This window comes from Aythya ferina (genome assembly GCF_964211825.1).
Source record: "Aythya ferina genome assembly, chromosome: 7".
NCBI classification, from domain to species: Eukaryota; Metazoa; Chordata; class Aves; order Anseriformes; family Anatidae; genus Aythya; species Aythya ferina.
In genome coordinates this window covers 5,928,914-5,943,528 of record NC_140302.1, presented here as the reverse complement: position 1 = coordinate 5,943,528, position 14,615 = coordinate 5,928,914, and the positions used below count along the sequence as shown (strand labels likewise).

At 46.7% G+C, this 14,615-nt stretch overlaps 1 protein-coding gene across 7 annotated transcripts in view; it reads left to right on the top strand.

Annotated features, from left to right (window-relative positions):
- Positions 1–808: 808 nt before the first annotated feature.
- Positions 809–14,615, top strand: part of P4HA1 (prolyl 4-hydroxylase subunit alpha 1) — a 33,320-nt gene continuing 19,513 nt past the window's right edge. For 3 of the 7 annotated variants that reach the window (XR_014694717.1, XR_014694718.1, XM_084525113.1), the window contains exons 1-5: positions 815–934; positions 6,871–6,993; positions 7,889–7,985; positions 11,256–11,407; positions 13,782–13,919. Coding sequence is in view for 4 of the 7 variants with exons in the window: in XM_084525113.1 (XP_084381239.1) it covers positions 6,900–6,993; positions 7,889–7,985; positions 11,256–11,407; positions 13,782–13,919 (481 nt within the window). In the remaining 3 variants the exon portion in view is untranslated. Of the gene's footprint in view, positions 935–6,870; positions 6,994–7,888; positions 7,986–11,255; positions 11,408–13,781; positions 13,920–14,615 lie in introns of all 7 variants that reach the window. The other 4 variants (XR_014694719.1, XM_084525114.1, XM_084525111.1 and 1 more) reach the window with 3 other exon arrangements.

Here is a 14,615-nt window from a genome sequence, read left to right as displayed (position 1 = left end):
ATGAGGGGCTAAATAATGCTTTGCTGTGAGTCAGAGCAGCTATGCTCTTAGGGGGTCTCTTGTGCCTCGTTCTTGTTCTAGAAGGATCTTTATTTTAGTACCCTTCAGCGTAGGACCTTCAGAGTGCTTCTGCAGGATTGCTCAGAAGAGGAAGCAGCATGCTGTTAGGCTTGCAGTTGCAGCAGGGGAGGCAGCTTTTGGCCACATGCTGACAAATATAAGCAAGCCTGCTACTAAATGAGCTAATAAACTTGTGGCTGTTGGATTCCTCCTGTCTGCCTTTTTCAATGCATCTGAGCAGCGCAGAAGATGAGGGGAAGAGCAGTCAGTCTCGCTAGGAGGAAGCTGAACGCCTCTACAGCATGTGAGGTTTTGCCAAATCTCTAGAAGCTGCAGTTAAATCTCTGCCTAGCTATTACGGCCTCTTTGGATAACAGGGCTTTAACCGGCCGCCTCAGCTCGAGGCTTGTACAGCATCGCCGCCTTTCCTGTGAGTTGTAGGAGTTGTATTGCTGTTGGAAGGCGACCAGAACGAGAGGGAAGGAAGGTTTATTTTCTGACGGCTACTTCCACTCACAACTGGCTTTCTAGCTCTGGCGCAGGGGCTGCGACCCCTCAGTCACCGCCCTGCGGGAGAAGCCCCTCGCCCCTCACACGGGGCAGGTGCCTCAGCACCCGCCCCCCCCTCAGGGGCTCGAGGCCCCCTCAGGCAGCTCCCGCCCAGCGCCACGGCGCCTGCGCACTGCGGCGGGCGGCGCTGTGACCGAGCTCACGTAGCGCGGGGCGGGGCGGGGCCGGGCGCGAGGAGGGGGGCGGGGCCCGCGCGCCTATAAAAGCGGCGGGCGGCGGCGAGCGGCCGTTAGCGACCGTTGGCAGCCGTTGCCAGTGCTCGCGCGGCCCCTGCCCGCCCCTCAGCGCCCGGCCGCGCCCGCAGGTGAGGCCCCGCCGCCTGCCGTGGGCTCGGGGAGGGAGGAGGGGAGCGGGGCGATACGTGGCAGGCGCCCCGGTGTCCCGGCCCCTGCCGGCCGTTACGCAACGGGAGCCGGCGGCCTCCGGAGGGGGGCGGGAGGGCGCCGCCGGGCTGCCCCGGGGCTAAAAGGGACGGGGGGCGGCGGAGGAGATCGCACGCCCCCGGGGGAGTTCCCGTGTGGGGGGCAGGGCCCGAGCGCGGCGTGCGTGGTGAGCGCCGCCCGGGGGTAAAGCCGCGGTTGGTTCTCCTCTCCGGCTTTGGGCCGCGGTGAGGCAGCCGCTGGGTGTGAAACCCGCCGGGTGTCTGACTTGGGAGGCTGTACCCTCAGCGGGTAGCTCGGTGGGACCGAACTTGGAAGGGAAAAGTCCAACGTGGAACCCTGAGGATGCTCTTGAATAAAGAGAGCATAAACGTGTTGGATGTGCAAGTCTCATTACAGCTCGCCTCCAAAGCTGGGTGATTTTGGGGAGGAAAGATATTTGAGGCTCGCAGAGAAAAGGTGCTGCTGTTAGGAAAAGGCTTGCCCAGCATCCCGCTTGGCACGCTTTTCCCCCTGGTTTAGGGAGAAGAGCTGCAGAGGCACTCAGGTGCTGTGAAGTGTTCCCCTCTTTTGGATAGGTAAAGATTCCCTGCTCGAGGCTTTGGCAGATGGAAGAAGCTGCATTTAACATTATCTACTTCTCGTAACTGACAGCTTCTTCCGAGGCAAAAGGCTGTTCAGCCGAGTGTGCAGACAGTGCTCTGGTGGGGATGGGAAGGAAAGGCAGTGACTTCCCTGGTGGTTTGGGAAGCAGAGACCTGCCTTTGGCCTAAGAGGTGTTCTCCACTGTGCTGTTCAGCACCCAATGCTACTTCAGGATCCTCGCTGCATGCATTTAAATGTCTTGGACCATTCCACAGATCATTTCATTTTGACCTAGAGTACTCTGTGCTGCTGCTTAGTCACATGCTGACAGAACTAGTACTGATTTCTTTGTTTTCCTGGGACTGAAAGCAACAGGAATATGCCTGAATTTGCCTGTACTTAAAGTATTAATTCTGCAACTTCAGCAGTGATTGTGGTATCAGTCTCTCCTAGATGATAATTCATTTAGCTGTGGGCAAGCTGCACCGTTTCTTGAACTATTGCCCTGTTAGAAGCAGCTCCCGATCTCTACCCTTCACATGGGCTGGTCCATCTGGCAAACCACATGAAAAGCTTGTGCAGCGGTGCTCACTGCCTCATCCCCCAGCAAAAACCAGCTGTTTGGCGCGGGGTGGTTCCCTCTGCTGACGGACGGGTGGCTCTGTCTGTGATGGGTCATCTCCAGGCTCAGCTGAGGCGGGGTGCGAGGCAGAACTGCTGCTCAGCTCCTCTCCCACGCCAGCGCTAACAAACAGCGAGAGCTGTGCGTGGAGCCAAAAGAGAAGGCAGCTATTAGACCCGGGGAGGCTTAAACACGGTTGCATGAGGAGGGCCTTTAAAGCCTAGCTTTCCCAGCTATGGTTTTGAGGTGTGCGTTTAGATTAGAAAATACCCGGTGCAGGTTGAAACCTGTAAATGACAAATTAGGAGTGACACTGTGGAAAAAGTGGGAGGGTAAACAGAAATTGAGAGAGCTCTGCCTCCACGTTGACATAGAGACACAGAAAGTTGGTTGTTTTTTTGTAAAGTGTCCCAATACAGAATATACTTGAATGCATTCAAAAATATACCAATTGAAATATATGCCAGAATATATGTGTTGAAAAAAAAACTTATTTTATGAATTGACTCTGTTTAATAGAAGAAAAACTGTAAATAAAGTCTGCTGAAACAGCATCTTTGTCATTTGCACCCTGTGTTTCTGGGCAGTTCTTCGAGTAACTTGGGATGGACTCGCTGTTCCCCTGGAGAGGAACAGCCTTTCTGCTACTGCTGAGCAACCCGGGATCCAAATTCAGCCTAAAAGAGCTCTTACCTGTTAATGTATTTCAGCCGTTGGTCACTGGGATTTTCCTGCTTTCTTTTTAATTGCTCTCAGTGTCTTAAAATGTCTTAGCTCTATTGATGCTCTGCTAATCCTTGAGCAGAAGGATAAATAGCAGGATAGCCTTCTGCTTGTTGTGTCTAATAAGATAAATGCTCTGCTGCATTGCCACTGCTCGTTGTCTTGGCTCACAAAGTCAAAACAAGTGGGCTCTGGGAGGGCTGTGTCCATTCAGCCTTACTGTGCAAGAGACCTAGAAAAAACCTGGCTTCCAGTCCCTGCTTACAAATCTGTGTACCAGCAGCACTGTTCAGAGTGCTGTCTTCAAGCAGATAATAAATGAAACTTAACACACCTCCCCAGTGTTACTGACTTGGATGTTGATTCTCAACACGTACTAGTGAACAATTTCTGTCTTGCAGAAATCTGATAATTAACATCTTAGGGATGCGGTATAGTGGCAGCTTTATATTCCTTTCAAAATAAAAGCAGAAACAACAAGTCCTTCGGATGTACTGCCAGCCAGCAAAAAGGACCAACACAGCAGTAGAAGCCTTATTGAAAGGAGTACTTACCTTACAACTTTGTAATTGAAAAGAACCCGTGCATGCCATGCAAGCAATGCCATGTTCTTTCGGGAGCGGTGATTCTAGAAAGTCTGTTTTCTCATTGTTTCAAAAATGGATTTAAAAATGTGTGAAAACTTAAGGAGCAGGATTTTGATACCTTCTGTACTGTGACTGTTAAATAACGCTGACAGCCGCATGTTCTTGGTACTTGGTACCTAAGGACTGTGGGAAAGTTCTTTCATTTGGAGGTGTGTTTCCGAGCAGGCCCTGTCCTGAGGCTCACGTTTGGTCCCTGTTTGAAGAGGAGAGGTTTGCTGCAGAGGGCAGTGTTGGTTGTTTGTGGCACTGTCCTTTTCTCCCCCAGTCTCAGCTCTCTTTAACTGATACTTTTACATTAGAGTAGGTCACTTGGTTCTTACCTTAATAAAAAAAAAAAATTCTTGGATGGCGAGGAGAGCTGTGTAATAAGTACTGTTGGTCAATCTCTTCAGCATGGCTTTGGTTGCTGTGAGGTTTTATCACTCTGTAGTTAGCCCTAGTTATAGTTTTCTTTGCATGAAAACTCTTTTTTTGTTTCTTTGCTCTGTTTCCACTTGTAGAGCAGAGACAAAATCTGTAAAAGTCCTCAGAAAAAAAACTACCTTAAAGTTTCATTATTTGAAATGATGTTTGTTGCCTATCCCTACTGTTTGGGGAATCCTGGGCCATGCGTGGCAATGTCATTCATCTCATTGCTGCTCTGTTTTGCTTGTATCTTCATGTTTATTTGTTTTCCCCAATCATTTTTTCATGCTCAGTCACATTTTACTGTTTCAAAGCTTAGCAACCATACTTCTCCCAGAGGCATAGGAATCTCCTGTGTGAAAGCTGTCAGCCGGCCTCCCACTGAAATCAGGCCCAGAGCCGTTCATCCTGCGTGTGGGCAGTAGGTTTCCTCCTCTCCGCCACGCTCAGATGCCATCTTTGTGTGTGCCTGAGGGCCGCAGCTGAGGAGGAGAGCCAGACAGCAATAACATGGAGAGGCTTCTCATCCCTCTGACAGGAAGAAATTAAGCCTACTTATTTGGCAGCTTGTGTGTTTGAGAGATTCCCAGCATCTTTCTTAAGTGAGCTTTATTTTCTTTGATTTGGGAACCTGTGGCCGATCCTTTTGCAGAAGTTTTGGAAGCCGTGCTACTTAGCAACTGCTGTTAGGGCAGCCAGCGCTTGGCTGGCCGCTGCCTTGGGCTCTGCTTCCAACTCTGAATTCTGGCCGGAGGGAAGTCATCTTGGGTGGCTGACAGCTGCTGCAGCACTCTGAGGCCTCGCAGGAGACACAAAATAAAACAAAATAAAGAGTGAAATTGGGAGCGACCTCTGGATGTCATCTGGTCTGACCTTCTCTTGAGCTTGGAGGGTAGGCAGGCCTGGCCTGTGCAGTTTGAAATTCTTCCAAGAATGGGCAATCCTTTCTCTTGGGGCGACCTCCTCCAATGCTCAGCTGCTGTCACCGTGACGAACTTGTTCTTTGTACCTAAATAGAATTTCCCATGTTGCAATTTGTGCCTGTTGCCACCCGTTCTTCTGCAGCGTGTCGGTGAAGGTGGCAGGAGGGAGGAGGGCTGGAACAGTGTTCAGAGCCAGCCCAGTGCTGGAACAGGCTGTAAAGAGGAGGAAAAGCATTCCCAAAGCTTGGACAGGCTTTGGTTAGGGAACCTCCTGTTGTGCGAGGTGGGAGACTGTCACCGGGAGCGGTGGAGGGGAGGAGATGTAGCTCTTGTCGTCAGCTGGGTTTTCATTTTGTCACTTGTTTATGTTTTAGGAAACAGGGCTCCTATTGATTAATAGTAAAAAGTAATGTCCTGGAGCCTTCCTTGTGTTTCCCTGAGCGCAGTAAACAAATAGCTCAATGAATTCTGAGTACTGATAGCGTGAGCAAATATTTACCGTGTAGTAGAACTGTTTGTGCTTTGTAATTGATTCACAGATGCATTAGCGTGCCTACTGAATGAGCAGGAGGCTCAGCTCTCTGCAGAGCAAAATGTGAATCAAACGGTTTGTAGTAAGAGTGCAGGTGTGCACAGTGGCCTTGTGTGCGTGGGTACAGCTTTCCTTAAGGAAAGAGTGAGAAGAAATTTGTCTGCAAGAAAACTTTGGGATGTGATCCGTTAACTTGGAGCAATTACTCCCTTGGAGGCCAGGTTTAACGAGGCTCACGTTAGTCACAGGATAAATAACTAGAGTTGTACAGATGTTATCAGCAGCCCTGGGCTATGCTGACAGCTAGGTAAGCATTACAGGCCGCCTGCAGAGTTGGATTTTTGTTCATTGTGTTTAGGGCTGGGCTTGAATGGTTTGTCTTCAGGTGTGACTTTGGCACTGGCCTGAGTTTGTTTGCACCACGTGGGAGCGGCACACCTGCTTTTATGTTGATCCCTACTTGTGCTGTCAGTTCAACCAAAAGTGAATCGCTTTCCTCCCTGAGCAGGCCAAGCCACTTTGGAATGTTGCTTTTCCTCCCCCCACCCCTCCTTTCATTAATTGTATTGCCTTTGTAAGAGTTTCTCTAGAACAGTTTCTGTTTGCACATATGGTCGTTTTGGTTTAGCTGAGGAGATAGAATACACTTTTGCATATGGAAAAAACTAAATCTCGTGAATTCCAAGAGAACCTAATTACTTCTAAAGCATTCAGTAGTGAGGAAATCCTGGTCTGTTGTGAGGGTTCAGGCTCTTGGAAGGCTGTGAACTTGGCAGCTGTCCGTGGGAGAGAGCGCTGCCTGTGTGTGCCTGCCCTGGGCTCCTGCAGTGGCTGCTGTGGACCAGCCCCTGGGGAAACCTTTCGTGGTGGGGCTGCTCTCAGTGGGGTGCTGGCGTAGTGACAGCGGGCAGCTGAAGGGCAGGAGTGTGCTACAGCCTCACTCTGGGCTGCTTCTTCAGGGGCTTGTTCCTGCCTCTCCCACTGGCCTCCTTTGATCAAAGGCAACTGTTTTTTTCCTGGGTGATAAACTTGTCATTATGTGTTTTTATTTGATAGGATATTTTCCTTGAGTGCCTGTTCTTAGCTGTCCTGAGATTTTTGTGCTCTTTGTGAAGCAGCCCTGGCTCTGTCTGCAGTGTGTCACAGATGGCAAAATGATGAAGAATGCTTGGAAAGGCCCTGTCACCAAGCTCTTCTTTCATCTCTTGCCACAAAATCCAAAAGCACCAGCAAGTCTGCAGAATGGTGTCAGCCCTCTTTGGGAGCTGCTGTGCGTGCTCAAGCTTATCAAGGGTGGAACTGCTGCTGAATTTTGCTGCCTTGAGAGCTAGGGGCAGCCCAGAGGGAATAAGCTGTCTCTTCCAGAGGCAGAGTCAAATTTGGGGTGAAGAGTGATGCTTTACCTACTTTGTTTCTTTTGTAGGTCTGTGGTGAGGTGACAGCTGTTGACCTATGGCCATGGCATTCCCCAAGATTTGGTATTCTATAGCTGTTGGATTTCTGCTGCCTTTTTCTTATGCCCATACGGACTTCTTCACTTCCATTGGTGAGACATGCCTCGGTCTATGTGCTGTGGGTGAAAGAATTTCTTGATGGCTGTCAAAGCTGATCCTGCGGGGATGTGTTAACAGAGCTTTAATTGGTACAGAACCAAATCCACTTCCTAGTTCTCAGGACCTGATTGACTTCTTGCCTTTGAGAGAAAGATGCTTTGAATTCAGTTGGTCCAGTCAGTCTGATGACCAAGGGTAGGCTTTGTATTCGTTACATATTCCCATGGGTAGTAAATTACAGACAAAACATTGGTGGGGACTGTTGCAGATACATAGAAGCAAGCAAAGCAACTGCTGGAGGTACCTAATGATACCTGTCTGTCAGCGTACCCTTTTTTTGTGTCCTGATGCTGTGTGACACAGCTGCATCGCTTCATGGGGAACCTGCCGGCTGCCTGCTTGCAGGACATGAAGCAGCTATTAACTAATAAAAAAGTCTGCCTGAGGTCCCATCAATGTCATGCAAGTAATCTTAAAAATAAAATGCTGGGTTAGTATTGTGTATCAAAGATGAAGTCTTTGTATATTTCCTTAGTTTTGTCTTTATTTGCTCTACATTATTTATACTCAGATAAAAGCTTACTCTGTTGCAAACTGTTTCCTTTTCCAAATGAATCCTGAATTAGTTCTAATAATAAATATGTGATATTATGCTAATTGCCATGGCAACAAGTTTTGTCCAACGTGAGATTTTCTTCTTTCAAAAAACTGGCAAGAAGCTTTACTCAAATAGTCCTTCAGGATTACTTAAATAAATATGGAAGGACTTTGGGAAAGGAAGAAAGGGAGAAAGCAGAAGAGAGGAACTCCTTTAATCTAAGTTCTTTTTTTTTTTTTTTTTTTTTTTTGTTTCTCCTTGTCTAACCATGCTGTTCTTCCTTTTTCTAGGTCATATGACAGACTTAATTAATACAGAAAAAGATCTGGTGGTATCACTAAAAGACTACATCAAGGCAGAAGAAAGCAAGCTGGAACAGATCAAAAAGTAAGCAGCTTGTTTCGTAATGCTAATAGTTAATAATTTGAGTCCACCCTTATGTAAAAAGTGTTTCTTAAGGCTCGTTAAATTTGAGGAATTTTGCCTCTGAGGCAAAGATTGAACTAGAAGCTTTTCCTGTTTTTTGTCCTAAGTGATCTCCAAGCCATAGGTTTGTTTTATGGAGCTTTCTGATGGTGAAATCTAATCAACCTGCTTTCTGTATGGTGTCTTCACCTCAGAGCTCCTGGTTGCATGTAGTCCCCAAGGGGAAGTAGTTCTTCCTGACGATGTGCTCACTGGAAACTGAAAGCCAGGAGTGAGTGTTACAAGGGCTGCACTGACACATACGCCAGATGTCAAAGCTCTGATCAGCATTGGGGTGGCCGTATTGCCCACGAGTGCTGAACCAATGAATACCAAAAACCCACTACAAGAACAGTCTCCTTCTACATGCTATATTTTGATTTAAGTGTAAAATGCATGATATCTCAGATTTTATCGGAGTTAGAAATAAAGTTTTTGTATTGCAGAACAGGATGGTTTCCTGGCTTTCAAAAATGTGTATAAATCTGCAGTGAGGGTGATTAAGCCATTTTAGGTAGATGCATGAATTTTATTTTAGCCTTTTTGGGTTATATCCTGCCATCCAGGAGGAAAGGTAGATCTGTCAGGCTGCATTTATTTTTATCACCTAAAATGCAGAGTTGGAATTGCTCACAGGTTTGGAATGTCATAAGTATATTCTTTACAGCTGGGAACATGAAGTCTGGATAACAAAACTATGTAAATATAGCTTATCGTGTAAGCCTCACAGCTCTGTTTTTATTATATTGGAGGTGGCTGCTCTCAGGGGAGAAAAAATTGAAATAACTGTCAGAGAGAAGCTGAAAAAAATGCCAGCATCTTTTGAGTTGGTTGGGCTCTGTGCTTTAGCTCAAGGACATTGGTAGCTTGCGTGGACTTAAATAAACTTGCTGAAAACTGGTAATCCACTGAGATGGGGAGGATGGCTCACACCTTGTGGGTGGCTTGCGGTTGAGGTTTATGTGAAACGAGACTACGTGAAAGAAATCGTGGCCTTGTGGTTGTGGCGGACAGTTGCAGGGACTTTCAGCACGTTGTTAGGTTTGATCATCATGCAGTGGAAGATGTACAATGGGATTGTGCGTGTGCAATGTGAATGGGCAAGTTGTTGAAATTACTTTCTTCAGCCTTCAGCTTGCCAGAAGCTGCAGTCGCTCCACAGGAGCGCTGTAAGCATACTGTTTGGGAGGGAACCATGTCAGCCACTTTGCTGCTGACAAGAACAGCAGATGGGCTTTTGTTGTTTGTCTTCATGTTGTAGGTCAGCTTTGTTTTGGGCAGGGAGGGGAAGCTGGGTTATTTGGAGACGGGCAACAATGGCTGCTTGCCTATTGCAGAGTGTGTTGGGGTTGTGGATGGATCATATCACTGGAAGAGTGAGAGAGGTTCGCACTCTTAGAATTATAGCACCAGAAACTTGATCTGGGCTCCTCGTCTGAGATCCTGACAGCTACGTGTTCTTTAATGCAAGTTTACAGTGTGGAAGGCAGTGGTACTTACCACAGACTGAAGAGCACGTGTCTAGAAGTCAAGTACATTTACAAAAAATTATTAAAATGTGGATAAATGTGTTTTGGTATTGCTTGAGAATACATAATGAACGTTTTCAAAATTTTCATTGCTTGAAAATTTATAATGGCTCTGCTGGCATTAGAATAGGTTGTCTAGGGAAATGGTGGCATCACTGTTCTTGGCGGGTGTTCAAGGAAGGGGTTGGAGCTGGTGTGTAGGGACGTGGTTTAGTGGGTGATGTGGTTGGACCAAACGATCTTGAAGGTCTTTTCCAGCCTTCATGATTCTGTTACACTAATGAGAGGCTAGAGCCTGAGCTGGAAAATGTCATGTGGAACGTGTGGAACCAGGTAGAGGAGGCTGCAGTTTGCTTGGTCCTGCATTTTGGCCACCTAACCTTACCCATAAAAGGGGCCTAGAAGAAAGCTGGAGAGGGACTCTGTCAGGGCGTGTAGCCATGGAACCAGGAACAACAGCTTTGAGCAAATGGAGGGGAGATTTAGATGAGATGTGACGTGAGGAAGAAATTCTTCACTCGGAGCACAAAGCGCACGTGGGAATTAGGGCTGGAGATGCACCTTGCTTCTGTTCTTCTCCGTAAAGAATGGAATGAAATTGCCTAAAAAGCAGTGTTAAAAATAAACCCGGGGCACAGGCTGGGAGGTGCAGGGCAGTCCCTGTGGCCAAGGGGCAGCCTCTCTCTGGCAAGCCAAATGGCCCTGGTGAGCCAGCCCCAGAAAAGGGGCCCTCAGCCCCCCAACCCTCCTCCTTGTCCCTGGGAGGGCATCTTCCAGGCTGCTCCCAGCACAGCCGCCTTTGGCCACGCATGGGCCACTCCATCGCAGAGGCTTGCTGAGGCCACTGTGGCCACCACTTTGCTGCGGGCCCTATAAAACAGGCGCCCTGCAGCTGGCCCAGCACTCGCTGAGCATCTGGGCCCTCTGACTGCCAGCTGGGGCGGCAGGAAGGAGACGAGAAGAGCAAGGCAAGAAGCAGGCCTCCTTGTGTGCGAGGACAGCCATGCAGTGCGGTGAAGCCCCCTGCTCGTAGCTCAGGCTCCATCACAAGCATTAGCTTGGAGCCACCAAACACCACAGACATCCCTCAGGCTTGCCTGCAAGGTGTCCCGGCAATAAACAGCTCTTGCCGATTCTCAGGGGCTGTGTGAGTGCTTCTTTTTGGGGGGAATGGGCTAAAGTGGCCCCAGGGGAGGTTTAGGTTGGATGTTAGGAAGAACTTCTTTACCAAAAGGGTTGTGAGGCATTGGGATGGCCTGCCCATGGAAGTGGCTGAGTCACCATCCCTGGGGGTGTTGAAAAGATGTTTAGATGTAGAGCTCAGTGATCTGCTTTAGTGGGGGACTTGGTAGTGTTAGGTCAGAGGTTGGGCTAGGTGATCTTGGAGGTCTCTTAGGTGATTCTCCTAGGTGATTCTGTGATATGCAAAAATAGAAACCCAAGTTCTTGAGCCTGAGATTTAGGCTGTCCCTAAAGAAGATTTAAAGGAAAAAAAAAAAAAAAAAGGTGCCCTTGTGTTCATTCCAGAAGTGCTTTAAATACAGAAAATGTGAAAGCTTGCAATTTGGGATTTTTATTAGCCAAGACTGCTGCATGGCTTGACATCGACTTTGTTGTCAGGCTTTTTACAACAGATTTTAATGAATATGTATTTTCACTGTAGATGGGCAGAGAAATTAGATCAGCTGACAGACACTGCTACGAAAGACCCAGAGGGGTTTTTGGGACATCCTGTAAATGCATTCAAATTGATGAAACGGCTCAACACAGAGTGGGGTGAGCTGGAGAGCCTGGTTCTGAAGGACATGTCAGATGGTGAGTATGCCTGTAGTAAAAGCAACAATCACATTATAATTGAACTTACTGGACCATGTCTTTCACAGGTAATGTTCTGAATTAAATTTATAAGTCTGCTTTTGAGATGCTTTCATAAAAAATGTTTAAAAAAAAATTCCTAGCAGTCCAGCCATTTTGCTATCAGTGTGCTGTTATTGGAGTTCTACAAATAGTTAGGTAAACTGGAGTGTTTAACCTGAGTAATCTCTTTGGAGGCTTCAAATTTTGCAAGGTACCAGGGCTTACTTTGTGTACGCTTCCAGGAGACTAGTCTGTTAGAAAGTTTCATCTGTAAGTCTGACAACTCCATGGAAAAGATAAAAGGGGGAGGAAAAACCTCTTTTGAGTGCAAAACAGCGGGGGTTGTCTTTGGGTATGGTCAAGTGCTGTTGCTGCTGACGTGCCTGGTGTTGTTAAGGTGTGATGGTGTGAAACCTGAATGTTGGCAGAGACTGAGCATTTGTGAAACAAATCTGAATTAGTGTGGAAAACACTTTGCTGCCTCTTTTCCTGCATAAGAGTAGAAGCTCTTCAGTAGGCAACAGGACATAAAATAGCAGTTGACCATGAGCAAGATTTTTAGTGCAAGGAAGTTGGGCTAATTATTATATTTCACCTATGCAAATGTTTCAACAAGTAGCTAACATCAGGTGTAGGTTTGTTAAACATTAATGAAGCATGGAGCTTTCAGAAGAGCCCAATGTTAGTCTCTGATAGGAACTCAGTGCATTCAGCTTCCCAGTTGTTGCTGTGAGAGACTGAATGTGCCAACTGAAAAGATGTCTCACCTGCTGTCCAGAAGCCTGGAGCAGTACACCAACTTCTGAGTGGGGAGGGGATTGTTTTGACTGAATTGTGAGGAAAAGGGAAAATACCGGGGGAAGCGGAGCATAGTAGAAGTAAGGCTGCAAAGGAGTGGAAGGATATGGTATTTTTTAAAAGTACAAAACCTTTCCATAAACAGATAACGTTATCAAGCCTGAATAGTTAAAAAGGAGTATTAAGAATGGGGCAAAAATCATAAATGTGGCTAGTTCATTGTTTTGTGGATGGTTTTGCAGCTAGGTGTTGTGTGGTTGCGCTTTGTTGCTAGGAATTGGAATTGAATTTGTCTGCTTTTGGTCATGTGGCATACTTTTCAACTGGAGGATATTAGATGAACTTGACAGTTTATTGGCACTGCACTTGGCGAGGTAATGTTATACAACTTGTCTTGGGACAAAGAAGTCAAGTAGCAAAGTCACTTTTCTGAAGAAAAAAAAAAAAAAATGGTGTCAGTGGCTGTTTAGACATAGGCCATTGGGGCTGACTGCTCGTGCCGTTCCTGTTGGTGACTGTATGTATCAAGACGCTGGTTCTGCTTCCCCTGACAGCACAAGCAGCCCATGGGCCTCCTGGCTGTGCAAAAGCAGAAGGGGGAAACTGGGGCAGCTCTCCCCCAGAGGAGAGGGTAATGCGTCAGCTCTGCTGCAGGGCCCTGCAAGCAGCAGCAGAGGTTGCACGCACATTCACCAGCAAGAAATGGGGCCCTTTTGTAGCAGGGCAGATAGCTGCATGTGGTTAATGAGCAGGCAACGGTCCCGAAAGAGAATAGTGTTTCACTTCATGCAACCTGCTCGTCTTTCATTCCATAAACATCACCCTAATGCTTCTTTAAAGAAGCTTCCAAACCTCTTAAGTTTTTCTTTTGGTTGTTCCTTTGCTTTATTTTGACAAGCAAACTCATGCATTAAAAAATGGCAGTGCTGAAATGTGTTTCCAGTTCAGTTCAGGATAGTGTTAAGATGGCTCTTGAGAAACCTTTGTGTGTTTTCTCAAGTTTCTGTGTAAGCACATTAATGCCCAAGTCCCCAGAAAGCAGTTGGCTTCCTAGTGCCTGTTAGTTGCCTCAAGTCTTGTGAAAAGCTGTTTGAGGTTAGATGTCAGCATCTTTGTTTTTCATCTTTATATTGACCAGCATTAATCTTTACATGGTTACTCTTCATACAGTTTATTTTTTGCATCCTAAATTGTTTTTAAATTCCATGTTACTGAATGAAAAGCCTTTTGAGAGGCAGATTGCATGGAATGGTTACAAAAGCTATAGATATAACATTGGTAACATTCCCCAGGTGGGGGTGGTCTTTCTGTTGTGTGTAATTTTTTTTCCATGTTAAGATAAAAATAGTTTCTGAGTGGAACCTGAGCAGTACTCCTGTTCTTTGGAAACAAACTTTCAGTGTTTTTTGGTGCTGTGTAAGGCTAATGGCCTTTCCTTAAATGTTAGCTTTCCCTGGAGGAGGAAGTTGTTTCATGCATCACGTTCGTAGAATTCCTAGGACAAAGAAGGCCAAGTGTTTCCCTGTCATTTCAGGCTTTATCTCCAACATGACTATCCAGCGGCAGTTCTTCCCAAATGATGAAGATCAGACTGGTGCAGCAAAAGCCCTCCTGCGGCTTCAAGACACATATAATTTAGATACAGATACCCTCTCAAGAGGAAATCTCCCAGGTAAGAGTCACAGGCATAATTTGCAGAACGCACTGTGAACTTGTGCTCAGGGTGCTGATGACAAATCCTTTCACTGTGTTCCATCTTGTTTGACTATGCTGTGTGAAGGTAGCAGCAGGAAGCTTTTGAATTAGCTAATAATTTATGAAATGTGGTGTGATGTGGCTTGTTGACTGTTGGCTGATGTAGGTGTAAGTTATAATTTGCCACACATCAAGAGAAAGGAAGCTGTCGCTTCAGGCCGTGCTGGTAAAGAGGCACCCAGGAGGGCCTGACCCGCTCTGGTGTCCTGTCAGGTCCGCTGCTGCGCCGGTTCTGTCAGAAGCTACAGCCATGTGGCTTCCCTGCCTGCTGGGCTTTTTCGTGCCCGCACTCAGAGTTCATGGGGCTGAAATGCCCTTCACAGGATGCAGGCTTCATTCTGAATTTACACTCTGGTCTGTCACACTAATCACATGCTGATTTTCTGCTTGTGCTAGAACTTGAAGATTTCTTTAAAAAAAATCTGCATCTTCCTTCACGGATAAGTTACGGTAAGATAAATTAGCATTAATAGGTTTTAATAAAAAATTAGTATGCTTGCTTGAGTATTTTCCTTGTGTTGAAGTAGTTGGGCAGTGGCAGATACCATGTTTTGTTGCACAATGCAATGTATTTTAACAATAACTCTATTGTTTAATATCCCTGTCCCTCCCA